Here is a 16,828-nt window from a genome sequence, read left to right as displayed (position 1 = left end):
CCACGTTCCTGGTCCATGTGCAGAAGAGATTTTGCCCAAATTACAGGATTCCCTCATCGCTGGGTTTGATGGCAGCCTTGTCCTTCAGGCAGTCAATGGCCAACTTTGGCCTGAAACACACTAGCTGCCAAAACAATGTTGGCAATGCGATGGATGTCCAGGACCCACACCTGAAAATAAACACGCTTTCTATAGGGTGGGCCTGATATGTGGTCATACAGGGTTGGTTGCATTCAGGAAAAGCATGATGACATATCGTTAAAGGAATGGTCCTTAAACTGGCTGCAATTAATGAGCAAGGTTCAAAATGTACCTCCCTGAATGTGAAGCCCGGAGCAGTAGGGGTGCTCGTCCTGACCCCTCATTCAAACTACGTGGAGTGCTGTTGAATGCTGCACCATCGCACCCTGATCGTGTGACCCCTCCCCCACCACCATCATCTAACCTCCAACCTCTGCCACCAAGAGGGGGTTAGTCTCACATACCTCCATGCAAGAAGAAAGACTCTCAGAAAAATAAAACTGGTACTTAACAGAGCAGGAATGCCAGGGAGGAGAATTCCAGCTCTTGTTAAGCCAACAAAGGACAAGGATCCACCTTAAGAATCACCTTAGGACAACATGAAGCTGGAAGGTCTCCTGCTCCATTCCAGCAATGTGCAATGCGAAGAACCAACGTAGTTTGGCTCTATGCATTTTTCAAGTAGCAAACTGAGGCTGTTTGCAGCTACATCGTGTTAGTTAGCAAGGCAACTCAGCCAAAATAAATTTTGACTGTTCAGGTCAGAAAAAGAGATGGTTAAGACATGAGGAGAAAAGGCAATGACTGAGGAATGGACCCAGCTACTGCACAGGCACCAGCGTGGGATGTGGTGGCACAATGGTTAAGTACGCGTTATTCATCACAATGCCTGTCAACCAGTGGAAACTCTCATCCACTCGCAGTGCAGCTCCACTGGAGTGCTAGGCTGGAGTGTGGTCAGGAATGTGTGACACAGAGTCTGTGTTGGGAACAGGGCCAGGAGCTGGGGGCCAGAGTGTGGCTGAAGATGTGGGCAAGAGAAGGAGAGTGTAAGGGCTGGAGGGATGGGACAGGAGCCAACAAGTGGTCCCTCTTTATACCCTCCTCCCTCTCTCTTGCTCCCTGCACACACTCCCATGATGCATAAACAATGGCAGATACTCACAAAGAGGGGAGAGGTGGCACAAGGCAAAGAGTTTAAGAGACAGTGAGTGATGGAGACAGAAAGTGGGTGTGGTAAAAAGTCACGGAGAGAAACTGTGCACCTGAGAGAGAGGGACGGACTCAAAAAAAGCGAAGCAAGGAGTGAGAGAATCAGTGGGAGAGGTAGAAAGGAAGGCAGAGAGAGAGGAAAAGGTGGAAAGTGAGAGAGAGAGAGAGGAAAGGAAACAGAGGAAGAAAGTGAGAGAAGGGGAAAGTGTAGGAAGAGAGAAACAAATCTAAAAGGTGCGGGGGGGGAACAAAGAGTGAGAAGGAGAGAGTCTGGGATTCAGCAACAAAGTGGTGGGGGAACGAGAAAGAGGGACAGAGAGGGGGAAAGGCATTGAGAAAGAGGGAAAGATTTAGGGTTGGGCTGCAAGAGAGCCGGAAGGGATAGAGAGAGAGAGAGAGAGAGAGAACTGGAAGCGAGACAGAGAATTCAAAAGATATAGAGTGATAGAAAGCCCAAAGTGAACCAACAAAATGCAGACACAGAGGAACGGGGGAGAGGGCGAACAGAGAAGGAGAGAGAGAGAGAGAGAGAGAGATAAGAAAAGGGAACGGTAGTGAGGATGAAAATGTGGAGGGGAAGATAGCAAGTGAGAAATGAGCCAGGCAAAGAATTTGGTAAAGTGAGATAGAATGTGAAATAAGTACGTGAGAAAGAGAGCGCGATTAAGAAGCAGAGAGCAATGTATTAATTTAGTAGCTAAGTTGGCTCTCACACTGAGGGTATTTTACCAAAGTGGATCCAGACAGAAAAATATTGAAGGTCAGTGGGTGATTACAGTAGCAGCTAGAGTTCTGGACCATTGCTGCGGGGATTGAGTTCAAATCCCACCACAGCAGATGGGAACTTAAATTCAAATAGTCAAATACACCTGTAATTTTTTTTTTAACAAAAGCCAATCTCAGTAATTGTTACCTGGGAACTACGGAATTGTTGTAAAAACTCATGTGGTTCACTAATGTCCTGCAGGGAAGGGAATCTAACACCCTTACCTGAACTGGTCTACATGTAACTCCAGATTCACCAATGTGGGATTAACTCTTAACAGCCTCCTTAGCTCAGGGGCAATTAGGGAGGGATTGTAGATACTAGTCACTGCCAGCAACATCCACACTTAAAGTGAAGGTTGATCATTTTTTGAAAGATCGGGGGATTGAGGGCTGTGGAGATCTGTCACAGAGAAGGACTTGAGGCCTGGGGTAGATCAGCCATGATCATATTGAATGGCGGGGCAGGATTGAGGGGCCGAGTGACCTACTTCTGCTCCTCTTGTTCACATCCTCTGTAATAATAAGGTGGAATGTAAAGGCAGAATGTGCACAGGTTTATAATTCCACAGTGTGGAAACAGAACTGTACTGGGACCCAGTTTCTACTAGACATGGTGATTCCCAGGACCTTGTTACAAGCTGCACCAGTCAAGTTACCTCTGCTCAAAGAAACATGAATCGGTTACATTACTCTTTTAAAAGTACTCATTATACAGCCACATAAGACCACCGGCGACATGTACTGCTGCGGTAATGACTATTATTTCTGTAGACGCCAACACACATCAGAAAAATTGGACAAGTGCAGACACGGATTGGATTACAAGCTCCCCAATTGTCATTGGGATTGCTTATTGCAAACACCTGGGCTTTCCTCTGTTAAAATGCACATTTCTAATGACCTTGCTCCATCCACTATGATGCAGAGAATGCTAATAAAATGTTCAAAAAGGAAAATTTCAGTAAATTAAAATTAACCTGTTAACTATAAATCCCTCCCCCATTTGTTTTTCAACATGCTGGAATATTTTACACGGGTTCAAACGTTTTGGGACTTACTATCAAAATGCCTGTCCTTCATCTGTGAGCCATAGTAGTGGGTGCCAGGGTAGTTATTCAACTTTGAGGTGCATCACAATGCAAGCCAAAATGCATAAACTTTGCAGCAGGACTCACTTCAAGAAAAAATAGGGAATGGGAACCTTTCCGAGTAGATTTTCCCTTCCTCATCCCTGCATCACTGTGGTTAACCACAGCAGCCAACCATTGCCTTGGCAAACATCAAGGAATTTTGGAGATTTTGGAGCTGAAACCTGCGATCTTCCACTCTAGTGATGTCAATGGAAAAACCGGACTGGAATGTTCATTAACCACACCCCAATTATTTCTGCGTGGTGCACCTTTGTTGCTGAATCAGTAGGTTTTGAGTTCAAATCCTTCACTGAGACAGAAGTACAGTACTGAGGGATTGCTACACTGTCTCTTGGATGTGATGTTACATCAAACCCACGTCTGTCTTCTGGGAAGGATGTAAAAAAAATTCCATGCCACTATTTTGAAGAAGAGCAGGGGAGTTATCCTGGACTGATTTTAACCTGAAACTAAAGGTCACTAAAGAATAGATAATCAGGTCATAATGACATTTTCATTTCGGTGGGAGCTTTCTCTGTACAAACTAGCTGTTGTGTTTCCTATTATGTAGGCTGTAAGGCATTCTGAGATGTCCTGAGGTCGTGAAAGGTACAGCTGAAATACAAGTCTCTCTCTTTATCCTTCTGATTATCAGCCAAAATATTCCTCAGATAAAGCTCAGACAAGATTTCTCCTCACTGCCCCTCTCAATCTCCTCTTGTCAGACATTAATCAAACCTCTTGGACAAAAATAGTTTAAACACAGGCTTTGTTACTGTCCTTTATTCCTGTGTCTAGGCTATTTCTGTACCAAACCACCACAGCTAAACTTGGATCACTCAATCACCAGCAAGTTCCGACTACCCCTGCCAAATCCTTTCCATGAGGCTGGTTAGCGAGAGTCCAGTACGTTCTACATTGTGCATTATACCAGAGGAAAACATAATTTGATGCACAACCGTAACATATTACTGGAAGTTTTCTTTGTAAAACTTGAAGCTAAAATGCTCACACTGTGCCTTGATTGTTTTAGCCAGAACAGGAGAACCACAGAAAAATACGTGGACCTTTCCTTTCTTCTCTTCAGCAACCCTTTGAAAAACCTGGATGTTAAAAGCAAAATGTTATCAATGTGTAGAGATTTGTTATTATACCACTTACAACCACACAATTTACAGCTGTGGTTTTCAAACCTATTTTCGGATGTTTACAAGCAGTGATCAATTTTGAAACCACGAGGCTGAGCCAGCACTTAATTGCCCATCCCAATTTGCCCTTGAGAAGGTGGTGGTGAGCTGCCTTCTTGAACTGCTGCAGTCCCTGAGGTGTGGGTGTACCCAAAGTGCTGTATGGGAGGGAGCTCCAGGATTTTGACCCAGTGACTGTGAAGGAACGGCGATACGTTTCCAAGTCAGGATGGTGTGTTGCTTGGAGGGCAACTTCCAGGTGGTGATGTTCCCCGTGCTTTTTCTGCCTTTGTCCTTCTGGCTGGTAGAGGTGGTGGGTTTGGAAGGTGCTGTCTAAGGAGCCTTGGTGAGTTGCTGCAGTGCATCCTGTAGATGTTGCAAACTGCTGCTACTGTGCGTCGTTGGTGGAGTGGGTGAATGGTTGTGGATTGGGTGCCTAGCATGCCGGCTGCTATGTCCTGTATGGTGTTGAGCTTCTTGAGTGTCGTTGAAGCTGCATTCATGCAGGCAAGTGGAGAGTGTTCCATCGCACTCCTGACTTAAGCCTTGTAGATGGACGACAGGCTTTGGGGAATTTAGGTGAGGTACTTGCCACAGGATTCCTAGCCACTGACCTGCTCTTGTTGCCACATTGTGTATATGGCTACTTCAGTTCAGTTTTGAAGGAATCATCTTTTGTTTCAGGACTTTCTGATGTGTCACTTGTATACCCTGACCTGAGCTACCACCAAACATGTACCTCAACCCATGAAGAAGAGCCTGAAGCGCTATGTGAAACTTGTGCCCACTCAGACCTGCACAATGCTAGGAACGATTTTAGTACAGAGGCTCTATTAGCATCAGGCCCCACACAAATAAGATAAGGTAAGTCAAGATATCTTTATTAGTCACATGTGCATCAAACACACAGTGAAATGCATCTTTTGCGTAGAGTGTTCTGGGGGCATCCCGCAAGTGTCGCCACATTTCCGGCGCCAACATAGCATGTCCACAACTTCCTAACCTGAATGTCTTTGGAATATGGGAGGAAACCGGAGCACCCGGAGGAAACCCACGCAGATACGGGGAGAATGTACAAACTCCTTACAGACAGCGGCCGGAATTGAACCCGGGTCGCTGGCACTGTAATAGCGTCATGCTAACTGCAACACTACCGTGCCTGCCCACACACTACCGTGCCTAGGTAAGATATACTTAAAAAGTAACATTTGCTTGCAGCATCTGTTTCTGCTCTGTTTACTTATGTTTAATCCATAAATATGAATGTTTACAAGGACATCAGAAGCCAAAGACAGATGACAGCAAAGCAGTGGAGCAGAGATCAGGAGCAAGGGCATTAGTTTAAAACTACTTGGAATGCAATTTCCAAAAACATTGGCAAACATCCTGGAATCCCATTCAATAAAAATGGTATTTGATTGATTCGTGCCTGTGAAATAAATGAACCTAATTTTAAACTGATGGTGACACAAAATGGAAATGAAAGTATCGGTGGGAATTCCAGTCAGAGGTGGCACTTGGTTTCTTGGTAACAGTCAATCAGTGGCTCTGATCCAAAGGGCTTCGAAGATACAGGAAGAGATGAAGTAGGGTGGATGGATAGGAAAAGAAGCTGACCTGAATCCTTGGTTCTTTGTGCATTAATATGACAAAGCATTCTGACTGGTTGCATCACTGCCTGGTATGGAAACTCCAATGCACAGGAATGCAAGAGGCTACAGAGAGTGCTGGGTCTCAGCCGGTTCCACCGGTACAGCTCTTCCCACCATCGAGGATACCTACAGATGGCGAAGTCTCAGGAAGGAGCCCCACCATCCGGGCCATGCCCTCTTCTCATTGCTGCCATCAGGCAGGACGTACAGGACCCTGAAGCCCCACACCTCAGGGTTTAACAACAGTTTCTTCCCCACTGCCATCAAGTTCCTGAACCAACTTGAAAAACCCTAGTTCTACCACGGACTTGCACTGATGTCTTTGCTTATTATTATTTATTTTGTAATGTAAGTTATGTATAATTTATGTTAATTTAAGTGTATGTATTTATGTTTGAAATGTACTGGTGCTGCTGCTGCTCGTGGTATTTATACCTGGGTATGTATGCCCATGAAAATGAACTTGAACTTGATACTGAGACTTCATCACTACACATCCAATCAATTTCCATAAAGAGCAATCTCAATAACCTTCTATTCATGTTGATTGGACGATGGAATCGGAGGAATCATTGCAGTACAGGATGCTATTCTGCCTGAGAGTCCATGCTAGCTCCCACAGGGCAGCCAACTCAATCCCACTCCCACTCTTAATCCATTGTCTGTAAATTAGTTTCCCTTGTGTCTCTCCAATCTCTGTAGGAAAGCCCTAATTTTCTTACCCCTACTGGCTTTGAATCATTGCCAATGCCTGTATAAGAAAACATTTCCTTACAATGCCCCAGTATCTTCTGGTCATCACTTTGACTTGGTGCCTTGTCCTTGAGTCATCCATGTATGGAATAGCATTCCCCAGAGGCAGCCCTGGGGTTACAAACGCTGGACTTATGGACACCCCTGCATATGAGCGAGCTCCCATAATATTATTAAATGCAGAAATTTAACGTATGTACATTCATTCCTATGAACGGCAGAACTAGTTTCCTCTCTCTCTGCACTTGTAGTAACTGTTCTTTCTTATCAGTCTTATGTGCTTTTGATGCCATTCATTACAGCGCTGTGGAGGGATGGTGACCATACCGAGCGATTTTTTTTGTGTATTTTCCCACTTACAGACAAAATCGACTGATGGACGTTTGTAAAAACAGAACCCACTCATTACCCGGGGACTAGCTGGTAGAGCTCATGGGTTTGGAAGGTGTTGTCTAAACAGTCTTGGTGAGTTGCTGCTAAGCATCCTGTAGATGGTACAAACTGCTGCTACAGTGCGTTGATGATGGAGTGAATGTTTGCTTTCTTAATCTGTCATGAACCTGTACATGTCTACCAAATAGCCTCTGAATTTTCTTGTTCCAAGAAGAATCCCAGAATTCCAATCTAACCCTGTAGCTGAAATTCCTCATCCTTAGAACAATTCTAGTGAATCTCTCCCGCACCCTTTCTAGAACCTTCAGTATGATTCATAATGAATGGACAAAGACAAACCATTCAAGGTGATCACTTTGCATTAAAATGGACTTCATTTTTTTTGTTCTTTCTTGTAAAAATTGTGTTTATGTTTAATTTATGCTTTTCTTGTGAATGCTGCTTATACGATGCTATGTGCCTGTTATGCTGCTGCAAGTAAGTTTTTGATTGCATGTGTGCATACATGTACTTGTGCACATGACAATAAACTCGACTTGACTTGATTGTGCACATTCTGCTTTTCTAGGAGCGCCAGTAGACCTCTTGGCCCTTCAAGCCTGTCCCATCATTTATCAAGATCATGTCTGCCAACTCATGCCATTTTCCTACACTCTTCCATATCCCTTGATTTTCCTAAAATCCAGGTCTATTGATCTCTGATTTACATGAACTAAATGACTGAGCCTCCACAGCTGTCCAGAGATTCCAAAGATTCACCACCCTTCACATGAAGAAATTTCTCCACATTTCAGTCCTCAATGAACCTGGGTTCTGGAGAAACATCCTCCCTGCATCCAGCTTATCAACCTCCTTAACAATAACTTTCAACGAGATCATTCTTCTAAACTTTAGAGAATACAGGCCTCATCTGCTCAACATCTTCCATGGCAATCCCACCATCTCTGGAACCAGTCTGAAGAACCTTCACTGCACTCCCTCTGTGGAAAATACATTCTTTGTGTTCAGGCAAGGAGACCAAAGCCATATACAAAACTTCAGGTGCAGCCTTGCCAATCCCCCTTACAATTGCAGTAAGACATCTATACTCCCCTCAACACACACAAAATGCTGGAGGAACTCAGAAGCATCTATGGAGGGAAATGGACAGTCGACGTTTCAGGTCGAGACCCTTCATCGGGACTGGAAAGGAAGAGGGTTTATTTCCCTCCATAGATGCTGCCTGACCTGCTGAGCATTTTGTGTGTGTTGCTCCAGATTCCAGCATCTGCAGAACCTCTTGTGTCTCTGTATATTCCTCTCATATCATTCACCTGCCTAATTGTTTGCTTCAGTGTTAATGTCAGTGTTAAGGAGAAGCTACTGGGTGGAAGGAGGAGAAGGATGTGCAGATGGATGCTGAGATGAAGTAGGATGGATGGTGGTTCACACCGAGCGCAAACATTGGCAGTGACAAACTCAGATGAATAAGCAGATTCTGGGGGCATTTCTTTGTGGTTTTATGTAATGTGGAGTCAGCATATGTTAACTCCTGAGGGCCAAATGGTCTACTCCTGCTTCTATATTATTATGAAAGGTCCAGGATGTGAGAATGCAGCAGCAAAGGTTCAGTCTGGGTTGCTGCTGAGTCACTTGAAGTTAAGTCCAACGCTAGTTGGGTTGAAGGGGACGCTAGCAGAGGCTCACTTCTTTAAAGGCCCATGTTTGAAGTTAAAAACTTTACTTTCTTCAAACCAAATGAAATTCCCATCAGTTTATCCTCAGTTCCACAGGATGTGTGGTTAGCCACCAACCGCAATGCAGGAAACGTCCAAGTGGGAATTATTAAATATAAACCACTCAGAGAATTGCCACAGATTCCCCTGTGGGAAGTTAAAAGGCAAGGTTACTGCCTATGGTGTCGAGCAACTGAGGGTTTTACAACGTATTATTAAAATATCTCTTAGTGCAACTTTTCTTTGCAATACATTAGTGATTGTTACTGTAAAACATGCATCATTAGATTAAATTGCTGTTGAAGCTTTTGATACACTTCTTACACCCACATAATGGCCGCCTGAAATCAATAGTACAAAGGGAAGATGGGGGGGGGGATAAAAATCAATTGATTTACAACTCAACAAGAGCACAATCAATGTGTCACTCTGTCATAATCTAAAAGCTCTTTTTACAGTTGTTATGTAATTTAAGAAGCTGTGTAAAGTGTCTGTGTTATAAATTATTTTTGATGTGTCTGTTCAACATTTTGCCTTTTGAATGCAAAGAGCTGGCCAATACATTAAATTCCCACAGGTAACAATTACCAGCTTATATAATCAAATTAGTATTCTCTTCCTGTCCTTCCTGCTCCTTAATATTGCTCTTGTGTAATGAAGAGTTGCAAACTATGCCTTGCTAGAAGGTGAGACTTGATGTAATCACCCCACAAACACAACCACCCCACCCACATACAGACTTCCAGCTTAAAACACAGTCAAGAAGTAAAGGCCCACTGCAGCAATGTCACTTGTGTTAGAGAGACACCTTGCCCACTTTTTGCCCCCACATTATCAACATCTTGTCTCCTAACTTACTATTTTCCTTGTTGCACATCCAAAAATGATCTTTTCATCAAGCTATGGAAAGAAACATTAAGGAAATTAGGGACAGAACAGTGGAGGTCCTGCCTCACAGCTCCAGTGACTCAGGTTCACTCCTGACTTTGGGTGCTGTTGGTGCAGAGTTTGGGCATTCTCCCTGTGACCATGTAGGTATCCTCCATGTGCTCCAATTTCTAAAGACATGCAGGTTGATGGGTTCATTGGCCGCTGTAAATTGTCAATAGTGGTAGAACCTGTTGAGGTGATTTTGATTCCTATCTCTGGGCGTAAAGGATTCCTCATAGCAAATGTTGCCACGGACCAACCATAATGTTGGACATGGTTGGTAATATCAACATTTATTCTTCATCAGTGTAGCAGTTAGCGTTACTCTATTACAGCGCCAGTGACCTGAGTTCAATTCTGGCCACTGTCTGTAAGGAGTTCTCCCCGTGTCTGTGTGGGTTTCCTCCGGGTGCTCCGGTTTCCTCCCACATTCCAAAGACGTACAGGTTAGGAAGTTGTGGGCACGCTATGCTGGCGCTGGAAGCGTGGCGACACTTGTGGGCTGCCCCCAGAACACTACGCAAAAGATGCATTTCACTGTGTGTTTCGATGTACATGTGACTAATAAAGAAATCTTAATTATGCCTGAACTGAAGAGGCAGCTAAAAGTCAACCAGCATTTGGGCATTATTGGTGAGCTCAATATCAGTCTTGCTATACAGACAGGCTTGAAGTCAGAACGTAGGTAGTCTCTACTTCTTACAGAATTGATCCCAATTCACATTCTGATGAAAAGTCATCAACCTAAACCATTAACAATGTGTCCATCTCCACTGATGCTGCAGAGTATTTTCAGTATTTTCTATTTTAATTTCTAATAAAGCTGATTTCACTGTAGAAATGAGATTGAGGAATCAAACTAATTTGAACTTGTGCTCTTGTGGGCTGTAATATAAGCACCATAACTGTACTGGAGTAGGGAAACCAGAGTCAAGGATCCATACCAACAACAACAAAGGACTGCAAAATTCAAGGAGCACTCCAGTTCCATTTACTCATATACAAAAGAGTGAAGAGAAGCTTTAAAGAAATTAGAGACAAAAAAAAATTACTATAGCTGAAGGAGGGGGAGAAATGAGGAATGGAGATGGTTGTCAGAAAGGCAAAAGGACAAATGTGAAATTAAATGGACCTGTAATGAGAGAAGTGGGTCAACGCCAAGGGTGCAGATGTGCCCATTGGTACAGTGTCCTGATGAAGGAACTTCACCCCAAGGATCACCTCAATTCCTGCCAGCTTCTAACAGAGCCATCCCACCATGACAACGTTCCTCTACTACCGGACAAATATGGAGAGGTAGGAGCAGCACATGGGATTAAAGAGAAACGTGAGAGAGCGCTCAGAGTAACACTGGTGGACGGTGTAATCGGCACCTGGTCTCCACGTTACATGCTATGTACAGTGATTACAGCAAGCCAGATTAGAGAAATGCAAATTGCTATTCTATATGGAAGAAGTTGTTTGGAGCCCTGGATAGTTAGGTGGAACTGTAGTAGGACGTTCATCTCCTTTGCTGGCAGGAGAAGATACCTCACTGATGATACCTTTTTCCATCACCAGAAGGCCACTTGGCTCTTTGTTGCCACCTCCTTAGTGTAGGGTTAGAGATGGAGATCGCAGCACCTCACCTTTATAAAATACTGGTTCAGCCCCCACTGGGGCATTGTGTCCAGTTCTGGGTGACACACTTTAGAAAGGAAGTGAGGGGGTTTCCTCGACAAGGAGCAGAAAGGATCTACCGGAAGGATTCTAGAGTCCGGAGATTTCATCCACAAGGTTGGAGAGGAGAAAATGGAATTGTTCTCCTTGGGGCAGACAGATTGAGAAAAGATTTAGCAGAGGCGTACGAGTTTATGACAAGTTTAGAGAGGGTAAACTGAGAAAAGCTCTTCCCCTTAGCTAATGGTTCAAGGACTGGGGGCATAGAGTTAAAATGACGGACCAAAAATATATCAGGGATTTTTTTTAACATTGAGAAACTCTCATCAGGAACTTACTGTATGTAAGGATGGTGGAGATAGAACCAGACTTCCAGAAGAGAACTGGACAGGCACAAGGAAAAACAACCTGGAATACAGCTGAGAAAGAAGCTGGGATTGCTCCACAGGGAGTCAGCAGGAAATCAATAAGCCGAATGGCCTTATTCTTTAATGTGAAGATTATTTGATTCTATGATTCTACCCTCTGTCCCCGGTGGGATTGATTAATTTATTAAAACTCGGGAGCTGTATATGTAGTACATCAGATAGGAAAGTTTCACAATTACATTCACTCTCTTCGTTCTAGGCACAAACAGAGTTACCTTGCTCCAGTCTGGCCGACCTGGTTGTGTTCTGGTGCGCAGGCCTGTAATGGAGTCACGTTTCTCCTTCTTCGCTAGTAGATCCAGTGCCATTTGTAGACCTAAAGCCTTCATGTCGTTTTTACTGAGAGCAGAGGTCATGTACATGTGCATTTCCAAAAATCTGCCTGCACATTGGGAAAAAATGAACAATTAACAAGTCTGGTGTTTGTTTGCGAATGTATGTATTCATTACTGCTCCATTAGGAAAGCATCAAACAACCCAACCAACAATCTGCTGGAGGAACTCAGTGAGTCGAGCAGCATCTGTGGGGGGAAAGGAATTGTTGACATTTTGGTTCGAAACACTGCATCAGGACTGAGAGTGGAGAGGGGAGATGGCTGGTATGAAAAGTTATTTGCACCCATGAGACGTTTCATTTTCTTACAACCTGCATTGTGTTGAAGAACATTCAGTGACTTTATGAAATGTGAAGAAGACCCAAAACGTGCAATGAGATGGAGAACTAGTTCATCTGTTCAGGGTGTTAGAGGGGCAAATGTTTGCCTTTTTCTGTGGGCCCTTTTATATTCAGCACAGCAGACTGGCTTGCCCCAATTCATGGTACCAGGAAAGGCAGCACATTCCACCATACCGGCCATCTCCCCTCTCCACTCTCAGTCTTGACGCAGGGTCTTGACCCAAAATGTCAACAATTCCTTCCGCCCCACAGATGCTGCTTGACCTGCTGTGTTCCTCCAGCAGGTAGTTTATTCCCCCAGATTCCAGCATCTGCAGTCTCTTGTGTCTCCATTAAATAACCAGATCATTTTATCAAGTGTGGTGGGGTTCTGTGCTGACCATGATCAGGAATGTTTATAGAAACACTACTCATTTCTTGCACACAGTTTATCTCTGATCACCGTCACATCACGTATGACAGATTCATCAACATTATCTCATCAGAAAACCAGCTTAAGCCAACATTAAGTATTCAATGTTATCCATATACTGAGCACAAATAAATAAAAACTGAACTTTTTTCAAACAAACTTTTTTTTATTGTAGCAAGAGTTAATAAAGGATCAGTGCAAATGTTACAGGGCTTTCATGCCCTTAGGGTGTCCAAAGTTAACTCCACAGTAAGCAAAGTATTTTTAAAGGGCACTTACTGTGTAATATGAATCCTTCAAGCTGAAACAGGGCATTCTGTGACATAATGAGACAGCAGTTGGGGGAATGGGAGGTGTTACAGAGTGGTAGGCAGAACCTGCTCCGCCCATAAAATAGATGAAAGAGAACTGAGTCAATGGCTAAACAATGTTCTTGGAATTGCCAAATGCATCAAACATTTTGAGCAATCGGAAACATTCAAATTATTAAAATTATCAAAACCTTCTGAAAACCAAAATCTAAATTAAAAATCCTGAGACTTTAAAAATATATAAGCATTTAAAACTGCTGAAATAATTAAGGAAGATCTAAATTACTAATGCTTAACTTAGAACTTAGTCCTTCAAAAACTATTTGCATCCACTGTAAGGAATGGGGAAGGACTGCTTGAGTCATGTTCCATCTGAAGCAGGGTGTTGAGTGGGTTGCACATTGTAATCGAATCAAATCTTACCTGTGATTCAGGTTCACATTGTGTGGTAATAATTAAAATGTACTGTGTATCCACATATCAGTGCCGGTTATAGTGGACGTTTGCCTGGAATAAGAGGATGATTCTTCAGTTGGTAGGAACCTACCTTGAGGTTCCTCATCTGCCTGATCCATCTCCAGTTTAGTCAGGAGGCTAACAAACCACTCAAATGACTTCTGGTCTCTGTTGATCCAGATAAAATCAACCTGCAACCACAAACCTTCATCTTAAATCTCTCACAGAGAACTAATTTCAATGCATAAACTGTGCTCTGTTCAAGGTTGTATCTACCATCTTAAATTTATTAGTGTTCTGATCTTCAGCACCAGATCAGAAGAGGCTCTGCAGAGGAACATATCTGGTTGCCAACACAATCCCTGGTGGTTCTAGCAATTACTCCTGCCGCGAACTCTGGCATATGTTTTTAAGTGTAATGTGTAAATTGAAGGATGGGGCTGGCTCTGATCCAGAATAGAGCTATGAAGCCTTGCTCACCTCAAGTAAAGTAAAATCAAGAAAATGTACCCTTCCTCGGCTGCCCCAGGCATCTTAATAAAGACTGTTGTTTACATTCCAAGGAAAGATCACGAGGCGCAAGATAAACACATGCTCTGCCCAGTTTTGAAATTCTTTATAATTTATTCATGTAGCCCTTCCCTCGAGAAACTTGGTAAACTGGATGAGTTTGTAACATCAATCCAGCAGTTTCATGGTCCTCACTGCAACTTGCTTTTTAATTCCAGAATTCATTAAGAACATAGAACACTGAAGCACAGGAACAGGTCCTTCAGCCCACAATGTTGTGCCGAACTAATTAAGCTAATGCCTAATTAAACTAATCCCTTCTGCCTGCACAAGGTCCATATCCCTCCATTCTCTGCACATTCACATGCCTGTCTAAGAGCCTCTTAAACACCTCTATTGTATCTGCCTCCACTACCACCTCTGACCCCATTCCAGGCACCCAACACTCTGTGTAAAACCATTTGGCCCTGCACATCTCCTTTAAATTTGCCCCCTCTCACCTTAAATGCATGCCCTCTAGTATTAGTCAGAGAAAAAGATACCAGGTGTCTATTGCTCTCATAAACTTTTATCCCCTCAGTCTCCCCTCAGCTTAAGAGAAAGCAACCCAAGTTTGTCCAACCTCTCCTTGTAGCACATACCCTCTAATCCAGGCAGCATCCTGGTGAACCTCTTCTGCACCCTCTCCAAAGCCTCCACATCCTTCCTGTAATGGTGAGACCAGAATTGAATGCAATACTCCAGAGGCAGCCTAACCAGAGTTTTATAAAGCTTCAACATAGCTTCCTGACTCTTGAACTCAGTGCCTCGACTAATGAAAGCAAGCATGCCATACACCTTCCTTACTATCTATCAGCCTGTGCAGGCACTTTCAGGGAGCTAGGGACGTGGACCCCAAGATCCCTCTGTACATCCACACTGTTAAAGGTCCTGCCATTAACAGTGTACTTTCCCCTTACAGTTGATCATCCAAAGTGGAACACCTTACACTTGGCTGGATTAAACTCCATCTTCCATTTCTCCGCCCATATCTGCAACTGATCTACATCCTGTTGTATCCTTTGGCAACCTTCTACACTATCCACAATGCACCAATCTTTGTATTGTCTGTGAACTTACTAACCCACCCATCCACATTTTCATCCAAGTCATTTATATATATTACAAACAATAGAGGTCCCAGTACAGATTCCTGTGGAACACGACTAGTCATGAACACAATGAATAAATTTAAATTGGTTGCCTAGCTGCCATGCTGGTACTTGACCTTATCTGTGGGTCATACGTCAGATCTCTGGTTTACCACTTCAGTTCGATAATCATTATGCAACCATAACCACTTAGAGTCCTGGACGCACACCCTATCCCTGTTTTACCAAACTCGGGAAACTGCGCCTGATTGAACAATTCACACTTGCATCAAACTTCTGTTGCAAACTGGATAGGGGAAATTCGTCTTCAGTTCTGGTAAGTTGTGTCTCCATTTTATGCCAAAGAATCCAAATAAACTTCCATTTTTCATTGATCATAGATCAGCGAGGAATACAGCAGAGGAAGCCCAGTTCCTCTAGCCTGCTCTTGGGAGCTAACAGAGAAATAGTTGATGAATAGGAGAAAAAGTTGATGAACAGGAGAAAAAGTATTAGCCACAAAACTGAATAGTTGTACTTGATCATTTGCTGATGAAAGTGGTGAAGTATTTTACTGTAAATAAGAGATAAGATATCTTTATCAGTCACGTGTACATCAAAACACACAATGAAATGCATTTTTTGCATAGAGTGTTCTGTGGGCAGCCCACAAGTGTTGCCACTCTTCCGGCGCCAACATAGCATGCCCACAGCTTCCCAACCCATATGTCTTTGGAATGTGGAGGAAACCGGAGCACCCGGAGGAAACCCACACAGACATGGGGAGAACGTACAAACTCCTTACAGTCAGTGGCTGGAATTGAAACCTGGGTCGCTGGCGCTGTAGTAGCGTCATGCTAACCGCTACACTACCATGCCCAACAAACACTGAGTGTGTTTTCATCCTGATAGCTGTTTCAAAACAAAGCTCTGAACTTATATTGAATATACAGCACACAAACAGGCCAATCAACCATCTGTCCTGATGTTCATGCCCCACTCAAACCTCCTCCCACCCTTCCTCGTTTAATCCTTTTACTATAACCCTGTATACTTTTCTCCCTCAAATACTAATCTGATTTCCCCTTAAATCCACCTAGATGATTCACTTTGATCAATCCATCTGGGAGGATTTCCACACATTCTCTGGGTACAGACATTCCACTGAGCTCTTGTAACTATTTAAACTGACATCCTCTATTTTGTTTCTTTTTATATTTTATGCTTTCTTAAAAAAACCTAAGCATTACAACCAGGTTTGGTTTGTTTCAATGTACCAGAGGTAGAGACTTCATAAAGGGGGAAAATGAATTTTTTCAGGCTTATCAACCAGCAAGCGGATTACACACAAAAATGCACGGAGCTTAGCTGTTCAGTGCTGGAGTTGTTTCAGGCTGATTCTTCAAAGCATGGGAGAATAACCACACACCATAATAGGAACTTATCCATCGCTGGATGAAGAGGTCATGCTGAAACAGTGCGCCC

The 16,828-nt window shown here is 43.4% G+C and overlaps 1 protein-coding gene across 1 annotated transcript in view; it reads right to left on the bottom strand.

Moving 5' to 3' along the window:
- Nucleotides 1–4,099: 4,099 nt before the first annotated feature.
- nox5 (NADPH oxidase, EF-hand calcium binding domain 5) overlaps nucleotides 4,100–16,828 on the bottom strand; it is a 66,727-nt gene continuing 53,998 nt past the window's right edge. Inside the window, 3 exon segments of the mRNA XM_052040260.1 lie at nucleotides 4,100–4,234; nucleotides 12,064–12,230; nucleotides 13,795–13,894. Coding sequence (XP_051896220.1) covers nucleotides 4,100–4,234; nucleotides 12,064–12,230; nucleotides 13,795–13,894 — 402 coding nt within the window.

The sequence above is a fragment of the Pristis pectinata genome, chromosome 28 (assembly GCF_009764475.1).
Source record: "Pristis pectinata isolate sPriPec2 chromosome 28, sPriPec2.1.pri, whole genome shotgun sequence".
Taxonomy (NCBI): Eukaryota; Metazoa; Chordata; class Chondrichthyes; order Rhinopristiformes; family Pristidae; genus Pristis; species Pristis pectinata.
This window is presented reverse-complemented; position numbering and strand designations above follow the sequence as displayed.